Consider the following 20302-nt stretch of genomic DNA (forward strand, 5'->3'; position numbering starts at 1 on the left):
GAAGTTTTAGCTCTTACGTTCTGAACATCTCGCACTGCCATTGCCCGATGTCAGTTCTGAGTCATATCACTCCATAATCTGTCTCCCTTTTACATGCCTATTCCCTGAATGGTATAGGCTACAATGACTATGTGTTTTATATATAATATCATAACAAAATAACCCAGTCAGTCTCTTCTACGAGATGTTTAGGCCTCCTCCAATACTGGCAGCTAAGCTCATAGGTTGCAGATTTGCTTAGTGGCCTGCCTACCAAGGCTCTGCAACGAGACGCGACATGGGAGATGAATCATCGGTCAACTTGCACTGTAGTCTAGGCCTATTCTACTTTCTTATTGCACACTGGAGAGGAAAACATGCTGGTAGGCTACGATAGGCTACTTAATTTAAACTTTGTTACCTTTAGTGTGTGTGTGTGTGTGTGCGTGAGAGGGGTTGCTCAGTGAAACATCGGAATAGGCTACACCAATTCCGCAACACCGTCTCTGATAGATAAACAAAACAGCATGCATAGAAGCAACTAGGCCAAACTGCCTGATGAAAATTTGACTATTTCAAAGTGTGCTCGTTTTTTTCGGATGTAGGTAACACAATTTAACAATGTATAGGCTATATATTTTTTCCATTTGATTGGTTCAACCGCCACCCGCCCGAATTTAATTAAAATATTATATTTCTTCACGTCATCCGCCAGATCCGCGGTTTAACCGAGGAGTCCGCGGCTGTAACCGCGAACCGTGCATCTCTAGTAGACTTCTCCTGCCTATTGCAGTGTGCGTTTCAATGCCTGTGTTTCATAAACTGAATTCTTAAAGGAACACGACACCCAAAATCAGTAGTAATATATGTTCTTACCTTAACTTTCACGAGTTGAGTCATACCTCTCCCGCGTCGGTATGTGCACTCAAACGCTCTGGCGCGCGGCGCGAATGTGTTAGCATGTTGCTATGCTAGCGGGCTCTGCAAAGCAAAGTTTTTTGACCAATTTTCAAAACCGCACCCGCCCACCCTGCGCTGGAAAGACTGATCCAATGCAGCAAATATATCATAGGTGCCAACTCTCACGCATTGGCCGTGAGACACACGCGTTTGATTAGTTTCACACACTCACACGCCACACCCCCGATTTCTCACGCTGAAGTGTCAACCCGGTTGGTCAGATGCCTGAAAAATGAGTTGCGCCTATCTATAGATCTACCCGTTGAGCCACGGTTATGCTTTCAGAAACGGTGAGAGGGTTCAAGAGCACCCCCTGTCTGTGGAATTTTCTAAAATTTCTCTCATTTGCGATGCTACTTCAGAAGCCATCCCAGGCGAATTCCCCCAGCATTTCCCCGGCTTCAGGTATGCTTTGAGTGTTATTGAGTATTTTTCACGCTGAGTGTCGACCTGGTAGGTCAAATACCTGGCAGATGAGGTTCAACTAAACTAAACCTATACATATCACACATCATGTGAACGTGCGGAATCTAAGCTTTCCAATGATATTAGCGCCAAGTTGCTGTAATAAATGGTTCGCGAGAAAATTAACATTGAACCGACGTGCAATTTAGGCTAATCATATTTGCATTTTGCACACAGTGCACACCCATTACTCTCGGTTTAATATTTAACTAACCCTTCACACAACACGTGGCAAACCATATTTCACAATAAACAGCAAACCGAACCGAATACGAGGATATAAAGCATGCCTCTGTGCAATAAGTGGTTCCTGAGTAATCCGGTTTTGAAATTGCAACACATTTCTACATAGCCTCATTGGGGCGAAATTATAGTAGGCCTACATACATTTTTGTAAATTGCTCAGCCATAGATTATCCCACTATCATGGTTCTTATATTGTCAGGTTCCAGCCAATCCCATTACAGATAAATGAATATATTTATATTGGCATGCTTCCTAGTGACATTAATGCAAAAATATGAAGAAAATCAAATAACGAGACACAAATATTGATATAAAGCCTGACATAGGCCTAAGCCATATGCAAACATTCACATCATGCAGATATGGGTACATCCTGAAAAAGGAATAGCATGTAGGCTATAGGCTATGGCCATTACAATGACCAATATATTATCTTAAATAAACTAGCTGAATAACACAGGTGACCACTTCTGCATAATTTCATGGAGTGCTGAAATGTACACACATTTTTGAACATTTCTGAATTGTGAAATGTAGCATATGTTTTTGTGGTTGTGAACTTATTGCAATATCACCATAACTATTCCACCTGTGTGTGCATGGTTATAATTCTGAAGTGCAAAATAGCTACAGCACAAATATTTCCAAAAAAATAAGCAAGTCTGACCTCTGAATTTATTTTGAAAGTGCACCTGATTGATGCATTTAAAAGTTAAAATATAAACATTTCTTAAATTCTTACAAAACACCCACCCACTTTTTAACATTGTTAGTTTGGACCCCCCCACTTTTGCCGTGCGAAATACCAGTGCTGTTTTCAGCATCTGTTTAGTGCTTCATTGTCATTTTCTCCCATTTGCGCGTAAATCGCTCATTTGTTTTTGTTACACGCATTCTCCCATTCCGCTTCTGTCACACACACAGTGACAAGCGCCAAATCCCCCGCAGTGTTGAAGAGATCAGTCGTCCCCCTCACTTTTGATAAGGTAAAAAGCCTTATAGGTACGGCAAATAAATAATAACCTATAGGTTTACGCTAGGCTATGTAAAACTCTCCATTAACAGCATCACGTCACTAACCACAGCTAAGACTGCACAATCTCTATTCACTCTGTTGGATATCTGAAGCCAGTTTGTCTACTTAGATAACTGTAAATCCTCAAATTATGACCGGGGTCTTAAGACAAAGTACAGGCCTTTAGGGGCAGGATTGTATTTGAGACAGCCCTTTATTTCTTATGCGAGTTTTATTTTGAGACATGCGTTTCTTGGAGCGGCATACTGGTAGGCCTTCAAAAGCATGACATTTTCGGTTTAGTTTGATATTTAATTTACTTTTGGACTGTTTGATTATATTGTTAAATGTTGGGACTGATGGGCACTGAAATCTGGGGAGGTATTTGATGATCACTATTACGTTCCATAGTTGAAAGAGTGTCGGGATTTCAAACAAACCATCCGCTTTCATGCGTTCATTGAACGTCCGCGGTGCTGTAATGGAAACCTTATTGCGTAACCAAGTAGCCTATTGAGTTATTTTTAAATTATGCATGATTTACTTTTTATTAATTTCGTAGGCTGGCTTTATTTTGTTATATAGAAGTATCTAAATAACCTGTTAAAATGTACCAGAATTCAGAAAATTGCATCTAGTCCAAAAAGAATTTTCTGGGGGAGGACCCCCATACCCCCGCTTAAATGTCCCACCCATTTTTACAATGCCTCCAACGCCCATGGTCCTAGTAGTAGGCTAGATCCCTTTCATACCAATGTTCATTTAACTCTGGGACCCTGGTCCCAGGGATGGATTACTGCACGGGCCTTCCGGGCCCAGACCCAGGGGCCCAAGGTGTCAGGGGGCCCTGAAGCCCAAGCCTTTGCATGGAATCATTGCCTCAATATTAACACATCAGGATGTAGGCTATGAATCTGATTGAATTTAGTATTGCCCATCCCCAAAATGCACCAGAATACAGGAAATCACATTAAACAAATTAAAAAAAATTCTGGGGGAGTACCCCCAAACCCCCCTTCCACATATGCGACAATTAGTGGGAAGCCCTTAATACATCTGGGCCCAGGGGCCCGAAAGTTCATAATCTGTCCATGCCTGGTCCCTACACCTGAAAACCACTGATGTACGTTTTTTTTACTGTACGGTATAATGCTGAATGAGCCAAACAAAAATTTTGGTTGGCCCCACCAAATCTCACTCCAAGGTTTTTTGAAAAGTTAGCAGCCCTGGATATATTAAAAGGCTAAAGTCCTACATTAGCTATGTTGTAGCCTATCCCCAGAATATCAGCAGCAAACTCAGTCTCTGTCTCGCAAAACAGTCTCCAAATGAAAAACACACATCGGCCTGTTGCCTATTCTGTGTGCCAATATATCGTCCAAAATGCTTGATTGCATTGCATTCTCCACATTTTTAGATACATTTTCATGTACCACATCAGCATTTTTGTTCCGTGAATCTTTTGTAAATTGCTTTATAATAGCGTCGGGCCCTTGTCAGCTGCCTTCGGCTTGCCTCTTGCCACTATTCACTCCTTCGTCTTCCGATGTCATTTCTGAGTTTAATTTATTTGTGGTTCGATACCCACGTAGAGTTAATTTATGCTATTAGGTGGGGTTTTTTTGGGTGGCATATTCATGGTCCAGTGCATGTAGTACTGCATACAATTTTGACTTTTAAACATGTCATGCATATTTGTGTTCATCTCTAGTTTATATCAGAAAGTGACAAATCTGCAAGCGGCCACATCTGTGAAAGACTCGTCATCAATCATGAAACGTCATCAACGCAGCCAGTTAACATGGGAGCCAGTTGCCGTGTAACACCGGACTCAGAGACAGAAAGACTCTCCAAACCTCGTCAGTAGCTTGCTTAGGGCCTGTACACATAAAACGAAGCACCGACAACCTAGTTAACGAACCCAGAGTTTGTTACAGAAGACTGTTAAGAACACTTTACAACTGTCTCCTTACCAGCACCACAGTCACGCTATCCGGAGAAATTCTTTGATCACCTCTATTAACGATTTGACCAAAGAATTTCTCTGGATAGCGTGACTGCGGTAAGTCTTCTGTAATAAACACTGCGTTCGCTAACTAGGTTGTTGGTGTTTCGCTTTATGTGTAGAGACCCTAAGCAAGCTACTGACGAGGTTTGGTGCTGTTTTGAACAATAATACTGGTTAAAAAAATGCTATTTGGGAAGCGTTTAGCTTACTGCCCATAGCTACTCCACTGTTCACGATTTGGGGCTATAGCATATACCAGGCCAAGCTCTGTAGTGGTTGATCAACAAAAATGACTGTCTCCACGGCTTATTTGATGTGTTTTAATGCAGAAAATCAGCCTTGTGTCAATTTTCGCTGGAATTACACTTGTGTGTAATGAAGAACATTTATTTATGATAGATTATAAAGCTGTTGGGGGAGCTCTGCTGAGAAAAAGCGAGAAAACAGAAATTGCCAAAACTGCATAGGGGGGCTTTAAGTATTATGCATTATATGATTATTTCTTTTGTCTAAAAAATAATCATTCAGATATTGTTTTGTACATGGTAAGAATCGAGTTGCTGTCTTTTACTTTAACACAACTGACTGTTTTTGTTTTTCTTTTCAGGCATGATAAATGTGAACAGGCCAACAGCACCAAACATCTGAGCAAGCAGATCCTTGCCATTATTGCTGTTGGTTCCATTATTCTTGTCGGGCAGTATTCCCTATGGCCAACATTACAACCTTCCCATCCAATTCCAGTTAACTTCCAGATGCAGGAGGGAAAGGTCATCAGTTGGACAAATTGGTCAGATTCTACCACACTGAAACCCATCAAGACTACTATCATTCTGCTGTGGTATTGGCCCTTTGGCCAATCGGACAGTGTATCTGGCAATCATTGCAATGATAAATATGGCATTCCCAACTGTCATTTAGTGACCGATCAGTCCTGGTTCCCCAAAGCAGACCTGGTTGTCTTCCACAACCGTGAGTTGGTCAATGGACAGCGTAGGTTACCCCTGAATCTGCCTCGGCCAAAAACCCAGAAATGGGTTTGGCTATCCTTGGAGAGTCCACTGTACAATGGAAATATGAGGCCCCTCGCCGGTCACTTCAACTACACCATGTGTTATCGCCGGGACTCAGACATTTACGCACCGTATGGCTGGCTTGTGCCAAGCAAAGCTCCTATTGGCACAACTGTTGATGACTTCATACCAAAGGGCAAAACTGCTCTGGCCTGTTGGATCGTGAGCAACTACCATGCTACATATTTGAGGACACAAGTGTACAACAAGCTGAAAAATGTCATCCCGGTGGATGTGTATGGAGGAGCAACAAATAAGCGTCTCTCTGCTGATACTTTCCTACCCACAATATCTCGTTACTATTTCTACCTCTCCTTTGAGAACAACGTTGCTACAGACTACATCACGGAGAAAGTTTGGAAGAACGCCTTTAAGGGTGGTGCCATACCAGTGGTTTTAGGCCCGCCACGGGAACAATACGAGGCAGTCTTGCCAAAGAACTCCTTCATCCATGTGAATGACTTCAGCACAGTAGAGGAACTGGGCCACTTCATGAAGACACTGGCTGCAGATAAAGAGCGCTACGCCACCTACTTCGCCTGGCGTCTGAACTATACCGTTGGTGGTCTTACAGGATGGGCGGAGAGAGTGTGCAATATCTGCCCAATTCTTAGCAGTTTGCCTACATCAAAGATATATAAGGACTTACATGGCTGGAATTGGCAAAATAGGAAATAGGAAAAATTTGTAAAAAAGTGCTACTGGTAGCCTATGCGATCACACTTGATTTTAGGGCACTTTTAAACATATTGGCACCTGTGTTCTTTTAGAGAGTGTTATATGATACCCAATACTGCTCTTTGAAATAGGGGAAATTGACACAAATTCAGTCAATTATTACTTTAGTATTATTAGGCTCAGTGGCGTAACTATAGTAGGTGCAGCAAGTGCAGTCGCACCAGGGCCCGTGACCTCCCGGGGGCCCGTCGCTACCCCCGCCCTGCCTCCTTTTTTTTTTTTTTTTTAGAACTTTAAAATGTTAGAGCACGGAGAGTGAAGCGTCACTTTGACGATCTATCTGAAGATGAGCGCTTAACCGATGCAGAGAGATACTTCAAAGTGCAGGTATTTAATGCAACTCTGGACATCATAATCAGTCAGCTCTCCCAAAGATTTGGAAGTATGCGGGAAACTTGTCATGTGTTTGAGTCTTTACGTATGACCCTTCAACTCGCAGGTGATGATGAACTGCTTGAAAAGGCAAGACGTTTGTCCGACCATTATAGCAGGGACATTGCACCGACATTCCCAACACAACTCCTCTCATTCAGGTCTTGCTTTAAAGCAGAGATTTCACAGAAGTCATCTATTTTTCAACTTGCCAAAATGCTGGTGGTAGATTATGACAGTGTAACATCCACATTCGGGGAAGTGTGTACTCATGTTTCTGACATTGCCTGTGACTGTGGCAACAGCTAAGCGATCTATTTCCAAACTCAAACTTATTAAGACCTATACCTAAGGAGCAGCATGGGGCAGGAGAGGCTCCGTGGGTTAGCTATCCTGTCCATTGAAAATACGAGAGCCAGAGCATTAAATATTGGGAACATGGTTGGCGATTTTGCACAACGAAAGGCTCGTAAGATGGCCTTCTTCTAATGGCCTAATTCACGCATATTGGGGATTGTATGCATATGAATGATTTTATTTGGTTTCTGGACGGTTAAATAAGTTAGGCTACATTAAGTTTTGTGTCTGCGCAGTGCGAATTTATAAGCAAGCAATCTACGCTTGCAGTTTCAGCAGAGGTTTGAAGAGGGGCATTGAGTGTTCCCATAATTCCATGCGAGTTGATGTTAATGCAGTAATATTAGATTACCCTGGCCTGCAGGCTGTTAATACAATTATTTTTTAATGTTTTCACATGTAATGAAATAGTCGTGTGTTTTTTATTTGAAATTGTAATCTGTAACTACTAAACTACTTCGGTGCCTCAGGCCCTTTGCATAAATAATTGAAGTCACCCTTAATGTGTATTGCATGTATCAGAGCTAATTCATCCTGGGCCAAAATTCGTCGGTATGGGGCCCGCGCAGCGTTCTCGCACCTGGGCCCACCAATGGTTTGTTACGCCACTGATTAGGCTACTATATTGTCCTTGAGATGTCAAGTTAAAGTTACCCACAACCCCTTAACCCGGTTAAGACCAATTGAGACATGGCAAACAGATGGCTGTTTAATGACAGCACTTCCAGGGAAGTTGAAAATAATCAAATTGGCTTTTAACTCATTGGATGCCAAGCTGTTTTCGGGAGCTTTGTCCTAGAGTGCCAGCAATCTAGACCATTGTTGATGATTTTTGTACAGCCACAGCATATTCTGTGTTATAGCTATGAACACATACAATGGCTCGTTTAAAAGGGGAGACTTTAAGCTCTTAGTGGCTGCAAACTGTGTATTTCTACACGCCTCTGTTCCTGAGAAATCCCAAGCTAAACAGTGGCTAGTTTTCATTAAAATCGCTGTTTTTTTCTAGAAATGGAGATATAACGTCTTTAATGAAATATGAAGTGTTGCCTGTAAACTTTCCGGGAAGTGATCAGCGAGACCTGGTGAGACTGCCACCTAGTGATAGACCCACGAAAATGGCCTGGTTTTGACCTGACGTGCATGCGTCACTGATTCGACCCAAAGCGGCAACCGAGTTATGATAAAGTGTCCAGATTGTGCGTTTTCATGAGTTTTCGATCGTCATATATTTCATTTTGCATTCATCACAGAGTTCCCAAAATCACATATAAGGTGTGTTAGAGTGTCTAGTTTCATAATTTAAAAAAAAAAGCTAAAAACTTAATCTTACATTTTTGGCACTCAACGCATGGGAAGGAAAAACGTAATATTACGTTTTTGGCACTCAATGAGTTAAAGACTCCACAGACACAGACTCCAATGTTTAGCTTTTTGGTTTTCTCCCCCTACTGGACTCCCTGAGAAGGTGCAAGTATATACTGTATATTTCACTATTTTGTCATCACAAGCTATGCCTTCCCCTTTCCACAAGGGGATGAAACAGTCATGTACTTACTGGACCTTAAATCTTTTTTTTTTGTCCAAAAGTACACCAAATTTTAATAAACTTTGCAAATCAAGTTGACGCCAATCAGTAGGCTTATTGGACCTTTTGCAGAACTGTGCAGATACATGCTGACCTTTTACACAACGCAAACAAGCCCAGCATGCATCACACTCAGCCAGATCTGCACAGTGCTGCAAGACATCAATTTGACATCAAGATATTCAGTTGGTGAGTTGCTTCTAGGGATTATGAGAAAATGGTACCTTTGTGTAGAATGATAGGAAGCGAGTGGGAGAGAGAGAGTCCGGGTGGGACCTGGAAAGGACCACGGGTCAGGAATCGAACCCTGATCGCCGACGTATGCTGCAGGTGCCCCAGCCAGTCGCACCACGGCCGGGGCCGATGTCAATTTATTTATATAGCACTTTTAAAAACCAACAACAGTTGAACAAAGTGCTTTAAAATAATAAAATAAATAAAATAAAAAAAACTGTAATAGGTCTGAGAGATAGGTGGGGCCTTTGCATGCACATGCACATGCACATACACACACACACACACACAAACACAGACATGTACTGTAACACACACACACACACACACACACACACACACACACACGGGAGTATTTGTGTAATACTGTATGTCTGAGAGATATAGGTGGGGGCTTTGACAGTCAAGCATTTAAAGGTTATTAGCAAAATCTTCAAATGAATCATATGGTGAACAGGGAGCCAGTGAAGGGGGGCTAAGATGGTGAACAGGGAGCCAGTGAAGGGAGGCTATGAGAGAAATGTGTTCTCGCTTACAGGTACCAGTTAAGGGGTGAGCTGCTGCTTTTTGAACCAATTGCAAATGGGAAAGGGAGGCCTGGCTGAGGCCAACATATAGAGTCCATAAAGGTTAGGCAAGGCTTGATTTTAGATAGGGTTCTTAACTGAAAGAGACTAGCTTTGACTAGTGTTGACTATGGACTTTGTTCTAATGTTTATTTTTTCTCTAAACTGTTTATTGTGGCGTCTCAAGATATGTGCACTGTTGAACAGTGGATGGGCAACATTATTGTGTTGATGATTTTCAGAGTATGGTCAGAACTACCATTAAGAAGCCCTTCCTCAAAATATAAAGGAGATTTTGAAAAATCCCAAGTCTTCTCTTTCTTGGCTTATTGATTGTATTCTCAAGTGACTTTGACCTGATTACTTGAGTAAGTGTCACAAAATTGGATATCCCAAACTGTGTGATAAGAGTGTCTTGCACTGTGCATCTGCATCATGGGGAAATACAGACGCACTATGACTGTACTACCCCCTCTTATGGTTGGGATGTGAACTTCAGGGTTAACTGATTTTAGGTTTAGGTTTGGATTTCTATGACTTGAATAAGATGACTACAGAATGTTAGTAATTGTGAAACATAATTCTTAAATTCACAATGTCAGTACTGCCCATCACAACATTATACTCACTACATCTGAGACGGCAATAACTAAGACTTCAATCTCAACCCATAGGCCAAGTGTGTTGTGGATAGTCATCTGCTTGATGGTGTGTGACATCAACATAAATAACATAGTAACACGACAGATATTTTTAAGACTCATTTTAAACATGCAATAGTGCAGCCCCTGCTTAAAAAAAACAGAGCTTGATGACACTGACTTAAACAATTATAGTCCCATCTCAAAATTGCCCTTTCTTTCTAAAATCCTAGAAATGGTTGTCTTTCAACAACTCTAATCCTTTCTATCATGAGATGTTAGACATCTTCCAGTCTGGATTCCGACCTAAACACAGCACGGAATCTGCTTTAATTAAAGTCCCTAACGACTTGTTACTATCTGTGGATGCAAAGAAATGTGCATTACTTATGCTGCTAGATCTTAGCGCCGCCTTTGACACTGTAGATCACTCCATTCTTTTAGAGCGCCTTGAGCACTGGGTTGGAATTTCAGGTACTGCACTGAAATGGTTTGCTTCCTTCTTAGAGGGAAGAACCTTTTCAGTTTCTTTCAATGATACTTCATCTTCATCTGCCCCCTTATCTTATGGTGTTCCACAGGGATCAGTGCTTAGTTGTATTTTATTCTCACTGTACATGTTGCCACTCAGTCAAATCAGAGACTTTCTAATGAGGAGCACTCAAATAATCCTCCATAGAAATGCATGGGCCTAGTTTGTAACTACACATATCACACCCCTTCCTCGGCAAAACGTCGACATGTGAATACATTGAGCCAATCATGTGGTGTGATGTGAATACATTGAGCCAATCATATGGTGTGTTGTGAAGACATCGTGCCAATCATGTGTTGTGATCTCGCCGCTGGAGCAAGATTGGTGTCGTGAAGCCTTGCGTACGCGCATATCTGCCGAAATGGATGCCCGACGAGTGCCCAAAAAGCGTATGGCCGCCGAGTGGAGGGACTTGCCTAAAAGGACTAATTATCCTATATAATGGTCAAATTATGAAAAAGCACGGTATATCCTATCATTGTTATGCAGATGATAGACAACTGTACTCCCATTAAATGTGGTTCTTCTGGTGCTCTATAGTCTAAACCAATTGCTTGATTGCCTAAAAGAGATTAAACAATGGATGTCGACCAATTTTTTAAAACTGAATGAATCCAAAACAGAAATTCTATTTTTTGGTTCACATGAAGCTGCAAATAATGCAATTAGTGAACTAGGGTCTTTTGCCAGATATGTAAAACCTTATGCAAGAAATCTTGGCTTTCTACTTGACCCTGATTTTAAATTGGAGAAACAGATTAATGCTGTTGTCAAGTCATCTTTTTACCACCTTAGATTCTTAAGTAAAGCCAAAACTATGTTTTCTTTCAAAGACTTTGAGATATTGATTCATGCCTTTATTTCATCCCGCCTGGACTACTGTAACTCTCTTTATTTTGGTGTCACTCAGTCCACTCTATCCTGACTTCAGATGGTGCAAAATGCAGCTCTAAGGCTGCTCACCAAATCTAAAAAGACAACATATTTCTCCAGTTTTGAAATCTCTGCAATGGTTCCCTTTTTGTCTTTAAAGCTTTAAATGGACAAGCTCCCCAATACCTTAGTGAGCTTTTACACTTTCACTGCCCTCCCATAACTCTGAGGTCATCAGATAAACTGCTGCTCTCAGTACCTCAGAGTCGTCTAAAAAATAAAGGTGACTGTGCTTTTTCAGTAGCTGGGCCCAAGTTGTGGAAAGACCTGCCTTTTCACATTAGATCCACACCAACTATTGGTGATTTTAAAGCCAAGTTAAAAGAACATATGATATCATTGGCTTTTAAATGAAGTGTGGAATGTAATTACATAGGCTATATATATGTACATATTATGTTAGTTTTATTTTCCTGTTGTGTTTTTTTTTGTGTGTCTTTATTCATTTTGTCTTCTATTATCTTTTTATTTTTTATTTTTTTGAGCACTTTGGTCAACCACAGGTTGTTTTAAATTGTGCTATATAAATAAACTTGACATTGACATTGATAAGAGTGATGTTTTTGCCAAAAAAATAAAGCCAAAACACGTCCGTGAATTTAAGGATTTTAACCGCATGCTGTGAAGTTACATGTAGGTCTCTTTTACGGAGTAAACCCATGCTAAAATAAAACTCTATAGTCACGAATTTGATCGTGTTGGTATGAATATATGTTGTAGTATGATATGTGATTCCTACAGTGTAAAAAATATATAGCCTACTAACATCTTCATACCTGCAAACTCAGAAGGACTGAAAAAGGTGACATATTTCCGAAAGACGCCCGCCCCCGCGCAGAAGATTTGAAAAAGATTTTACATTTTAACTATTTCCATTACATGGACATAGGTAGACCTGCAATAATAAATATTGAATATTATCATATTATATTATAATAAACGTGCAGTAAGCAGAATTTAAATATGGCTGCATTTGACACTTTTACATTTTAAAATGACATAGTCCTAACAGTAGGCCTACCAGCTGTTTTGAGTTAAGGCCATGTTTAGCCTAATTGAATAACTTAATGATGGAGAAGATATTTTCAGACCTGCCATCCTTGAAGAAATGTCAGTACTACCTCAAACAAGGGAAAACACATTGTCCACCTTGGCCTTCATGTATGCAGCCAAAAAAAGACCAAACAACATAAATGTTGACAATCTGTTTTAAAGCCTAATCCTTATCTATAACAATCACTAGTGTTAAGGGACTGTGGATATCCATTTTCTGGTCTCTATTCTAGCATGTCTGGTTTATTAGTACCTCTTTTCAATCCATTATTATTTGATATTTTTTTGTGAAGAAATACATCTATCCCTCATGTTATGTTGGTGTCTTTCTGCTCCTCTCGTGTCTACTGAGGCTGCAATGATCAACTAAACCCAGGAAAAAAATGAACTGTAACATTTCACAGTAAAACAATTAAATTTACAGTTCAACTTAAATTTGTTATAGTTCTACCATTGCCTTTACAGTTCGACCATGAATATATCATAACTTGACTATGAACTCTCCCATTACTATGAACTTCATGGTCGCACGTCTGATACGGACTTTAAAGTTTACAGTTAAAAAGTAAATATGATGATTGACTGCAATTTGTTTATAGTCAGACTGAGGTTTTCATATGAGGTTTACTATAAAGTTTACAGTTCAACTTAACATTTTCAACTTCAAAAGTAAATCACATTTCTGGGATAATACCAGACTGTATGAAATGAATTCCCTCTGTTTATATCCTTCACATTCCTGTGCTACCTCTAGGCTACTTTTAAGCCTATGCCATGTTTGATGTGGTCATCAAATAGGCTATGTTTACTTACTCACATGTTAGGCTACTTGTATCGACTAAAGTTTAACAACATGACAGAAAAACAAACTTTTGATTAAAGAACACAGTGCCATCCATTATCACTTATCATGAACACATTAAAAGCGGTCATGGTAGAACTGTTAATAAATACTTCATGGTTGAACTGTAAAAGATCCATAAGTTGACAGTGTTACTATGAACTATCATAGTGAACTTTACAGTAAAACCATAAAATTACCACAAATAAATTAATGAGAATAGCAGCACTCTTTTTATGGAAGCCTTAGCTATGTAGCTATGACATCATGTGTGCAGGAAGACCATCTTACTCAATTTAGCTCTAATATTCTCAGGGTCCTTGACTCTATATAATAGCATCTGCCAAGGTTAGAAAGACTTCAGTAAACCTAAAACACCATGGAGGAATATCACAACAGTAGCAAATCAGAAGAGAGAATGTAGGAAAGCTGAACGTAAATGGAGAAACACTAAGCTTCAGATTAACTATATGACATCTTCAAAAAGAGACTCCACATTTATAACTCTGAGTTATGTATAGGGCCAGGCATTCTTCATTAATTGTAACATTATTAACACATTAATAACTCCCGTGCTCTTTTTGCCATTGTTGATAAGTTAAGTTAACAAATTCCCCAACAGAGCTACCTCAAGATTTCAAGTCAACAAAAATGTTTAATGACTTTGGTTCTTTTTTTCATCACAAAATTTTAAATATTAGAGTTCACCACAAGCCTAGACAAAATGTAGCCTCCTTATCTGAATTTACTGCTATGATGGCCAAACCCTTGAAAAACCTGTGCTGCAACTTAGTTCATCTACAGTACCTGCTGTCTTGACGCTCTGCCTACAAACTTCTTTAAAAGTGTTTTCAGCTGTTTGGCATTTGAGCTTATGCAAATTGTGAACCATTCTCAGCTCAGGCATTTTCCCAGCAGCACTTAAGACTGCAGTTATAAAACCTCTCCTGTTATGTTTGCGGTCAAATGTGACCGATTGACAATTCTTTTCTCTCAAAAATATTGTTACCTTATTCTGACTACCATGAGGCGCCATGACTTAATACAGGGCATCTGAACACACAAAAGAATTTTTGATAATTTTCATGACAATTTGAGTGTTTTATTTAACACCCATGTGTATTCCCGGTCTCAAATATGACCGGCCATTAGAAATGAATGAGTGAGAAAATGGTCAGTGTATAAAATTGAATCCAGACACATACTTATTGATTAGATGGACTGTATGTGTGCTTCTGTACATTAAAACACCCTCACTCCCCCTCTTTGCTTCTATGCCAGCCCCCACTGGAACCTTTCCCCAATAGAATCTTCCCCTTTCTGACTTGCAATAGCTCAGGTCAATGAGGCCTACAGGCCATAAATAGCAGATGGAAGTTCAATAGGTTATATCTATAGAACACACGTTCATACAAAGGTCTATCACAACATTAGATGATAATATATGTGCTACTATGGATTTATAACAACTTTGGGTGCTGAGATATCATGCAAAACATGAGTACCTTGTCTCACCCCCCACAGCACAGACAATCTCTACTCTTTAAAAACAGCCCCTACAAGATTCTTAGCAATTCTGACCTTTTGACGATCGAAACTATCTCAGGAACAGAGATATGCCCCAAACAGCCCCTACAAGATTCTTGGCAATTCTGACCTTTTGACGATCGAAACTATCTCAGCAACAGAGACATGAAACTGCCCCAACTGGTCCTTGACAATTCAAGAACATCTCCTCCAAGCACTTTGGGATGCCTGGAGCCATAGTGCTCATGTCCCCAAATATGTTGCTGGATGCATTGTAAGCCATTCTAAGCTGTTACACACGCCAAAGCTGTTTTGTCATTCAAAATAGGGTATTGGTCTAAATGCCCCCCCCCCCCCCCTTAACAAATACATCTATCCCTCATGTTATGTTGGTGTCTTTCTGCTCCTCTCGTGTCTACTGAGGCTGCAATGATCACATTCCAGCAAAAATTATATAAAATCAAAGAGGGAGTTTTTAGAAAAAAGAAGCTTTGTGCACTATGTAGGGCAGTTACCTGAGTGCAATAGATGCATTTTGACTTGGGTAGGTCAAAAGGTCAAGCCGCATAATAGATTTATAGAATTTTTGAATAGTAAAATATTAATATAAAATCAAAGAGTGAGTTTTTAGAAAAAAGAAGCTTTGTGCACTATGAATGGCAGTTAGCTGAGTGCAACAGATGTGTTTTGACATGGGTAGGTGAAAAGGTCAAGCCGCATAATAGATTTAAAGCATTTTTTTTTTACATTAAAAATATTTATAAAAATCAAAGAATGGGTTTTTGGGAAAAAGAAGCTTTGTGTACTATATAGAGCAGTAATCCGAGTTCACCAGATGAGTTTTGACATGGGTAAGTCAAAAGGTGAAGCCGCATAATAGATTGAAATCTTTTATCTAATCTTTTATCTAATAAAATCAAAACATGGGTTTTTGGACAAAAGAAGCTTTGTGTAATATAGGCAGGCCTTGTTCAAACACATTAAAGTTGGTTTGACACAAACTCGACCCTCATAGTCAGTGCTAAATAGATTTTTCGAATGTGTCGAATATCCAACGTCCAATATAAAACCAACTTTACCACGGTTGGAAACCGAAAATATAATGCTAAATGAAATAACTCGTGAACAAGCAATAACTTTCCAAGACAATATTAAACTATTAAGCCGAGCTAAATTCACAATCGCACTCAGTGCAGAGTCGTTTTGTTTCGCGTAAACACTTGTTAACCTCACCTCAGCAATTTCATTTAATCCACCGAGGGCAAGAGAAAAGTAGCCTAACAATATGATGTGTTACCTTGAGTTTATAGTCAGAGAGAGTGTATGTGGCCCGTACTTGTTAGCTAACATTTCTTTTTTTCCTTGGTCATATCGCTGCTGCAGGCCATATGCAGGCAGGCTATGCGTAACAGAAAGTGAGAGATAAAGCCCGCCCTCAGAAACAACTGATAGGTAGGCCTAGGTCTTCAAAAATAGCACAAAGATTGCCCTTTTTATCACTTGAAAAGCTGCATATCTTTCTTTCACGAGCATCTTACACTATATTTTAAGCAAATACAGTTGTTTGTTTTGGATTAGTGAGTATATGTTTTAACCTTTGTTGTGGCATCAGTGTTTGTCACACATTCGATGGCAAAGCACTTGAACACTTGCTGTCGGAAAAACAAAGTAGCCATGGGGGCGGTCCTTGTCATTCCGAGGTGCTCTGAATGCACCATCTATTTGATTTCCTCAAATTTCCTGTGTAGCTGATTCACTCATCAGCCACAGGTGTGCCAACAGCAGAGCTCACAGGAGAGCCAGGGAGTGGGTGCAGGGGGCGTGGCGCACGCACAGCTCAGGGTGACGAGTTGCAGGACAGGGGAAACCGGCTCAGGATCTAAAAAAGACAATTCAGCCTGTGACATCTCTCTCTTTCTCTCTCTCTCTCTTTCTTTCTCTCTTACACACACACACACGCAAATACAAAATGTGAATATTGTGGAAAAGTAAATTTTCCCTAATTTATTTCAAAAAGTTAATCTTTCATATATTCTAGATTCATTACATACACTAAAAAAGGAAAAGTCAAGGCTGTCCAAGTTATCAAACCATATTATATTTAAGCAATATAGCACGAGTGAGAGTGGGGTTGGTCATGGATATTCCCACGGGTGTTGTTCGGCCGTAGCCACGAGCAGGGCCAGGTTAAGGTCATCTGGGGCCCGGGGCAGAGGCCTCCCCGAGGGCCCCCCCTCTCCCCCCATTTTTTTTCAACATATATTACTATTATTATTATTATCAATATACATAAGACAGAGAGAGAGAGAGAGAGAGAGAGAGAGAGGCAATTAAATTATGACAGATAATGTAAAAATGAAATTGAAATATTATATTATTACCATCAATGAATTACTTAAACTAAGGCTTGAAAAAAACTGTCAGTACCCAGGTCAGTGCAACTCCCGAACTCATGAAACATTGTAGCCTAGAGTTTGGCGCGCACGCACACAGCCACATCATGATACATTGTTAACACACAGCCCTAGCCAGCCACGACGTCAAATACATTGAAACACGCAGTCTAGCGCACACACAGCCCAGCCACATCAAATACAAACAAGGGGGGTGTTGGAGCCGATAACGGTAACGTTGTCAGGGACAGGGGTGGACGTGGACTTTACTATTTTGATCCTCGTTTTGAAAAAAGTGGACAAGGCGCCTGCAGGAATGAATGCGATGGTACGCACACACCCACCTAACTTTCAACGCTTTGATAATAGGCTTGTTTGACTTCGGCTGAGTCTGACTTGGTCTGGCTTACTACGTAAACGTGATCTTCAGAGCCTAGCCGGGAGGAGCTACAACAGAGGGCAGCTAATCCCGGACAGAAAGGCTACAGTCTGCCTGACGTGACTCGCGGGAGATATCGCGGAATGTTGTTTGCAATAAACACAGCAGAACTTTCATTCTTACTCATTAAAATGAGCATGATGACTGACGAAATAAATTCTTATGATGTAGTTTAAATAAACCACTGTTGTCATACAGTTAACAGGCCTGCATTGTAGCACATAAATTCAATATCAAGTGTTTTCCCTATATGTGTGTCTATCTATTTAGCCAACAGCAGAAAATAACAGAATATCCAAACGTTTTCAGTAGGCTAGCCTACCATTGTTGCAGAAATCACGTATAAGAAGGTATCCCTTCGATTTCTGTTTATTTTCGCATATTCCAACATAAGGAAGCAGCATGAGCCTCTAGTCATAATCGTCATGAGGACATTCCTCCCAAATGGCCCTATCACGTCTTTGAACTGACGTCATGAGGGCGTGTTTCAGCTCGTGCAGCTCGTGGAAGGCAACTGCAAGATCTGTCTGCAGGCTAAGACTCCCGCGATATTTTAAGGCCATGTGACATGGTGTCACGGTGGTAAGTCCCTCCCCGGCTGACAGAAGTCGGACAGAATTTCTAACCAGTATGCATTGCGTCCATCCCAGTATGCATTGTGTTCAACCCAGCATGCATCACATCAAGTCAGATCTGCACAGATCTGCCGCAAGTCGAACTCCCCTAGTATTTGTCCCGGTTAGGTTTCTGTATAGGTCCGTTAAAAAGTAGTCTACATAGTAGGCTAATAGGCTTGTTCGTCTTGTCTGAGTCTGACTTTCGTCTGGCTTTCTACGTAAACGTGATCTTCAAAAGGCTAGCCGGGAGGAGCTACAACAGAGGGCAGCTCATCCCGGACAGAAAGGCTACAGCAGAGCCCGTCTACGGAGAGCCTTGCCACTCCGTATTAAGTCCCATTGTACCGAATTTTGAATGCAGTTCCACCAGAGTTCCACTGGGGGCGATCGCCATGAGTGCAGAATGAATGGGAGTCAATGGAGCTAGACAGCTAAATTTGTCTCTTTCACCTGATTGTCGTTGACAAATCTCAGATTTGATTGTAGTTTGTATAACTTCAACATGGGTTATAGGTCAAAAGTTGAATGAACGAGCACTTATGTCCTTTTGATTTCTTACAGGTTGGGTCGTTGTTGCACATAACACGCTAGCATTGTGCTAATGAATGACATCATTGACACATTTGAAAGGCTTTTTAGAACAATTAAGTGACTTTAAAAAATATAATACTCAACCAAGTGTATTTTCTTTGCCTCCCCTTTCGAATGCAATATTCAAATTACTTGAAAAAAAATTATATCCCAAGAAAAGTGGATTTTGAGGGGTACAGCTCCATAGACCTCCATGCATTCTGCACTCGTGGACGAGCGCCCTCATGTGGAACCACAGAAGGAACTGCAACCAGTTCAGAAACCGGAAGTTTTCCGAGAGTGGCAGTTCTCCCCTTATTAGACATTCTCTGGCTACAGTCTGCCTGACGTGACTCGCGGGAGACATCGCGGGAGATATCGCGGAATGTTGTTTGCAATAAACACAGCAGAACTTTCATTCTTACTCATTAAAATGAGCATGATGACTGACGAAATAAATTCTTATGATGTAGTTTAAATAAACCACTGTTGTCATACAGTTAACAGGCCTGCATTGTAGCACATACATTCAATATCAAGTGTTTCCCCTATATGTGTGTCTATCTATTTAGCCAACAGCAGAAAATAACAGAATATCCAAACGTTTTCAGTAGGCTAGCCTACCATTGTTGCAGAAATCACGTATAAGAAGGTATCCCTTCGATTTCTGTTTATTTTCGCATATTCCAACATAAGGAAGCAGCATGAGCCTCTAGTCATAATCGTCATGAGGACATTCCTCCCAAATGGCCCTATCACGTCTTTGAACTGACGTCATGAGGGCGTGTTTCAGCTCGTGCAGCTCGTGGAAGGCAACTGCAAGATCTGTCTGCAGGCTAAGACTCCCGCGATATTTTATGGCCATGTGACATGGTGTCACGGTGGTAAGTCCCTCCCCGGCTGACAGAAGTCCAGTAGGAGTTAAGTCTTATAGAGTGGTGAAGTCCCGCCCCTTCCGTTTGCCTCCATGGGACCTATCTTTCAAAAAAATTTGAACGGCAGTCTATGGCGAAAAATAAATTATTTTCTGGTCCCGGTTGACTTGTGCCTTGAATTACCCATATGATGTTTGTCCATTTTAAAGACACATTTTCATGTAAAGACATTTGCAGTTTGTTTCGTAACTATTGAATTACAACATTGTGAAAGATC

At 40.6% G+C, this 20302-nt stretch overlaps 1 protein-coding gene across 1 annotated transcript in view; it reads left to right on the plus strand.

The window, feature by feature from the left end:
* Positions 1 to 6978, plus strand: part of LOC143114395 (alpha-(1,3)-fucosyltransferase 7-like) — a 29221-nt gene extending 22243 nt beyond the window's left edge. Inside the window, exon 2 of the mRNA XM_076275978.1 lies at positions 5281 to 6978. Coding sequence (XP_076132093.1) covers positions 5281 to 6424 — 1144 coding nt within the window. The 3' untranslated portion in view covers positions 6425 to 6978. The remainder of the gene's footprint in view (positions 1 to 5280) is intronic.
* The last annotated feature ends 13324 nt before the right edge of the window (positions 6979 to 20302 follow it).

The sequence above is a fragment of the Alosa pseudoharengus genome, unplaced genomic scaffold (genome assembly GCF_046254945.1).
Source record: "Alosa pseudoharengus isolate Yale_2024_CS ecotype anadromous, Long Island Sound unplaced genomic scaffold, YU_APseudo_1.1 YU_APseudo_1.1_scf_9, whole genome shotgun sequence".
NCBI classification, from domain to species: Eukaryota; Metazoa; Chordata; class Actinopteri; order Clupeiformes; family Clupeidae; genus Alosa; species Alosa pseudoharengus.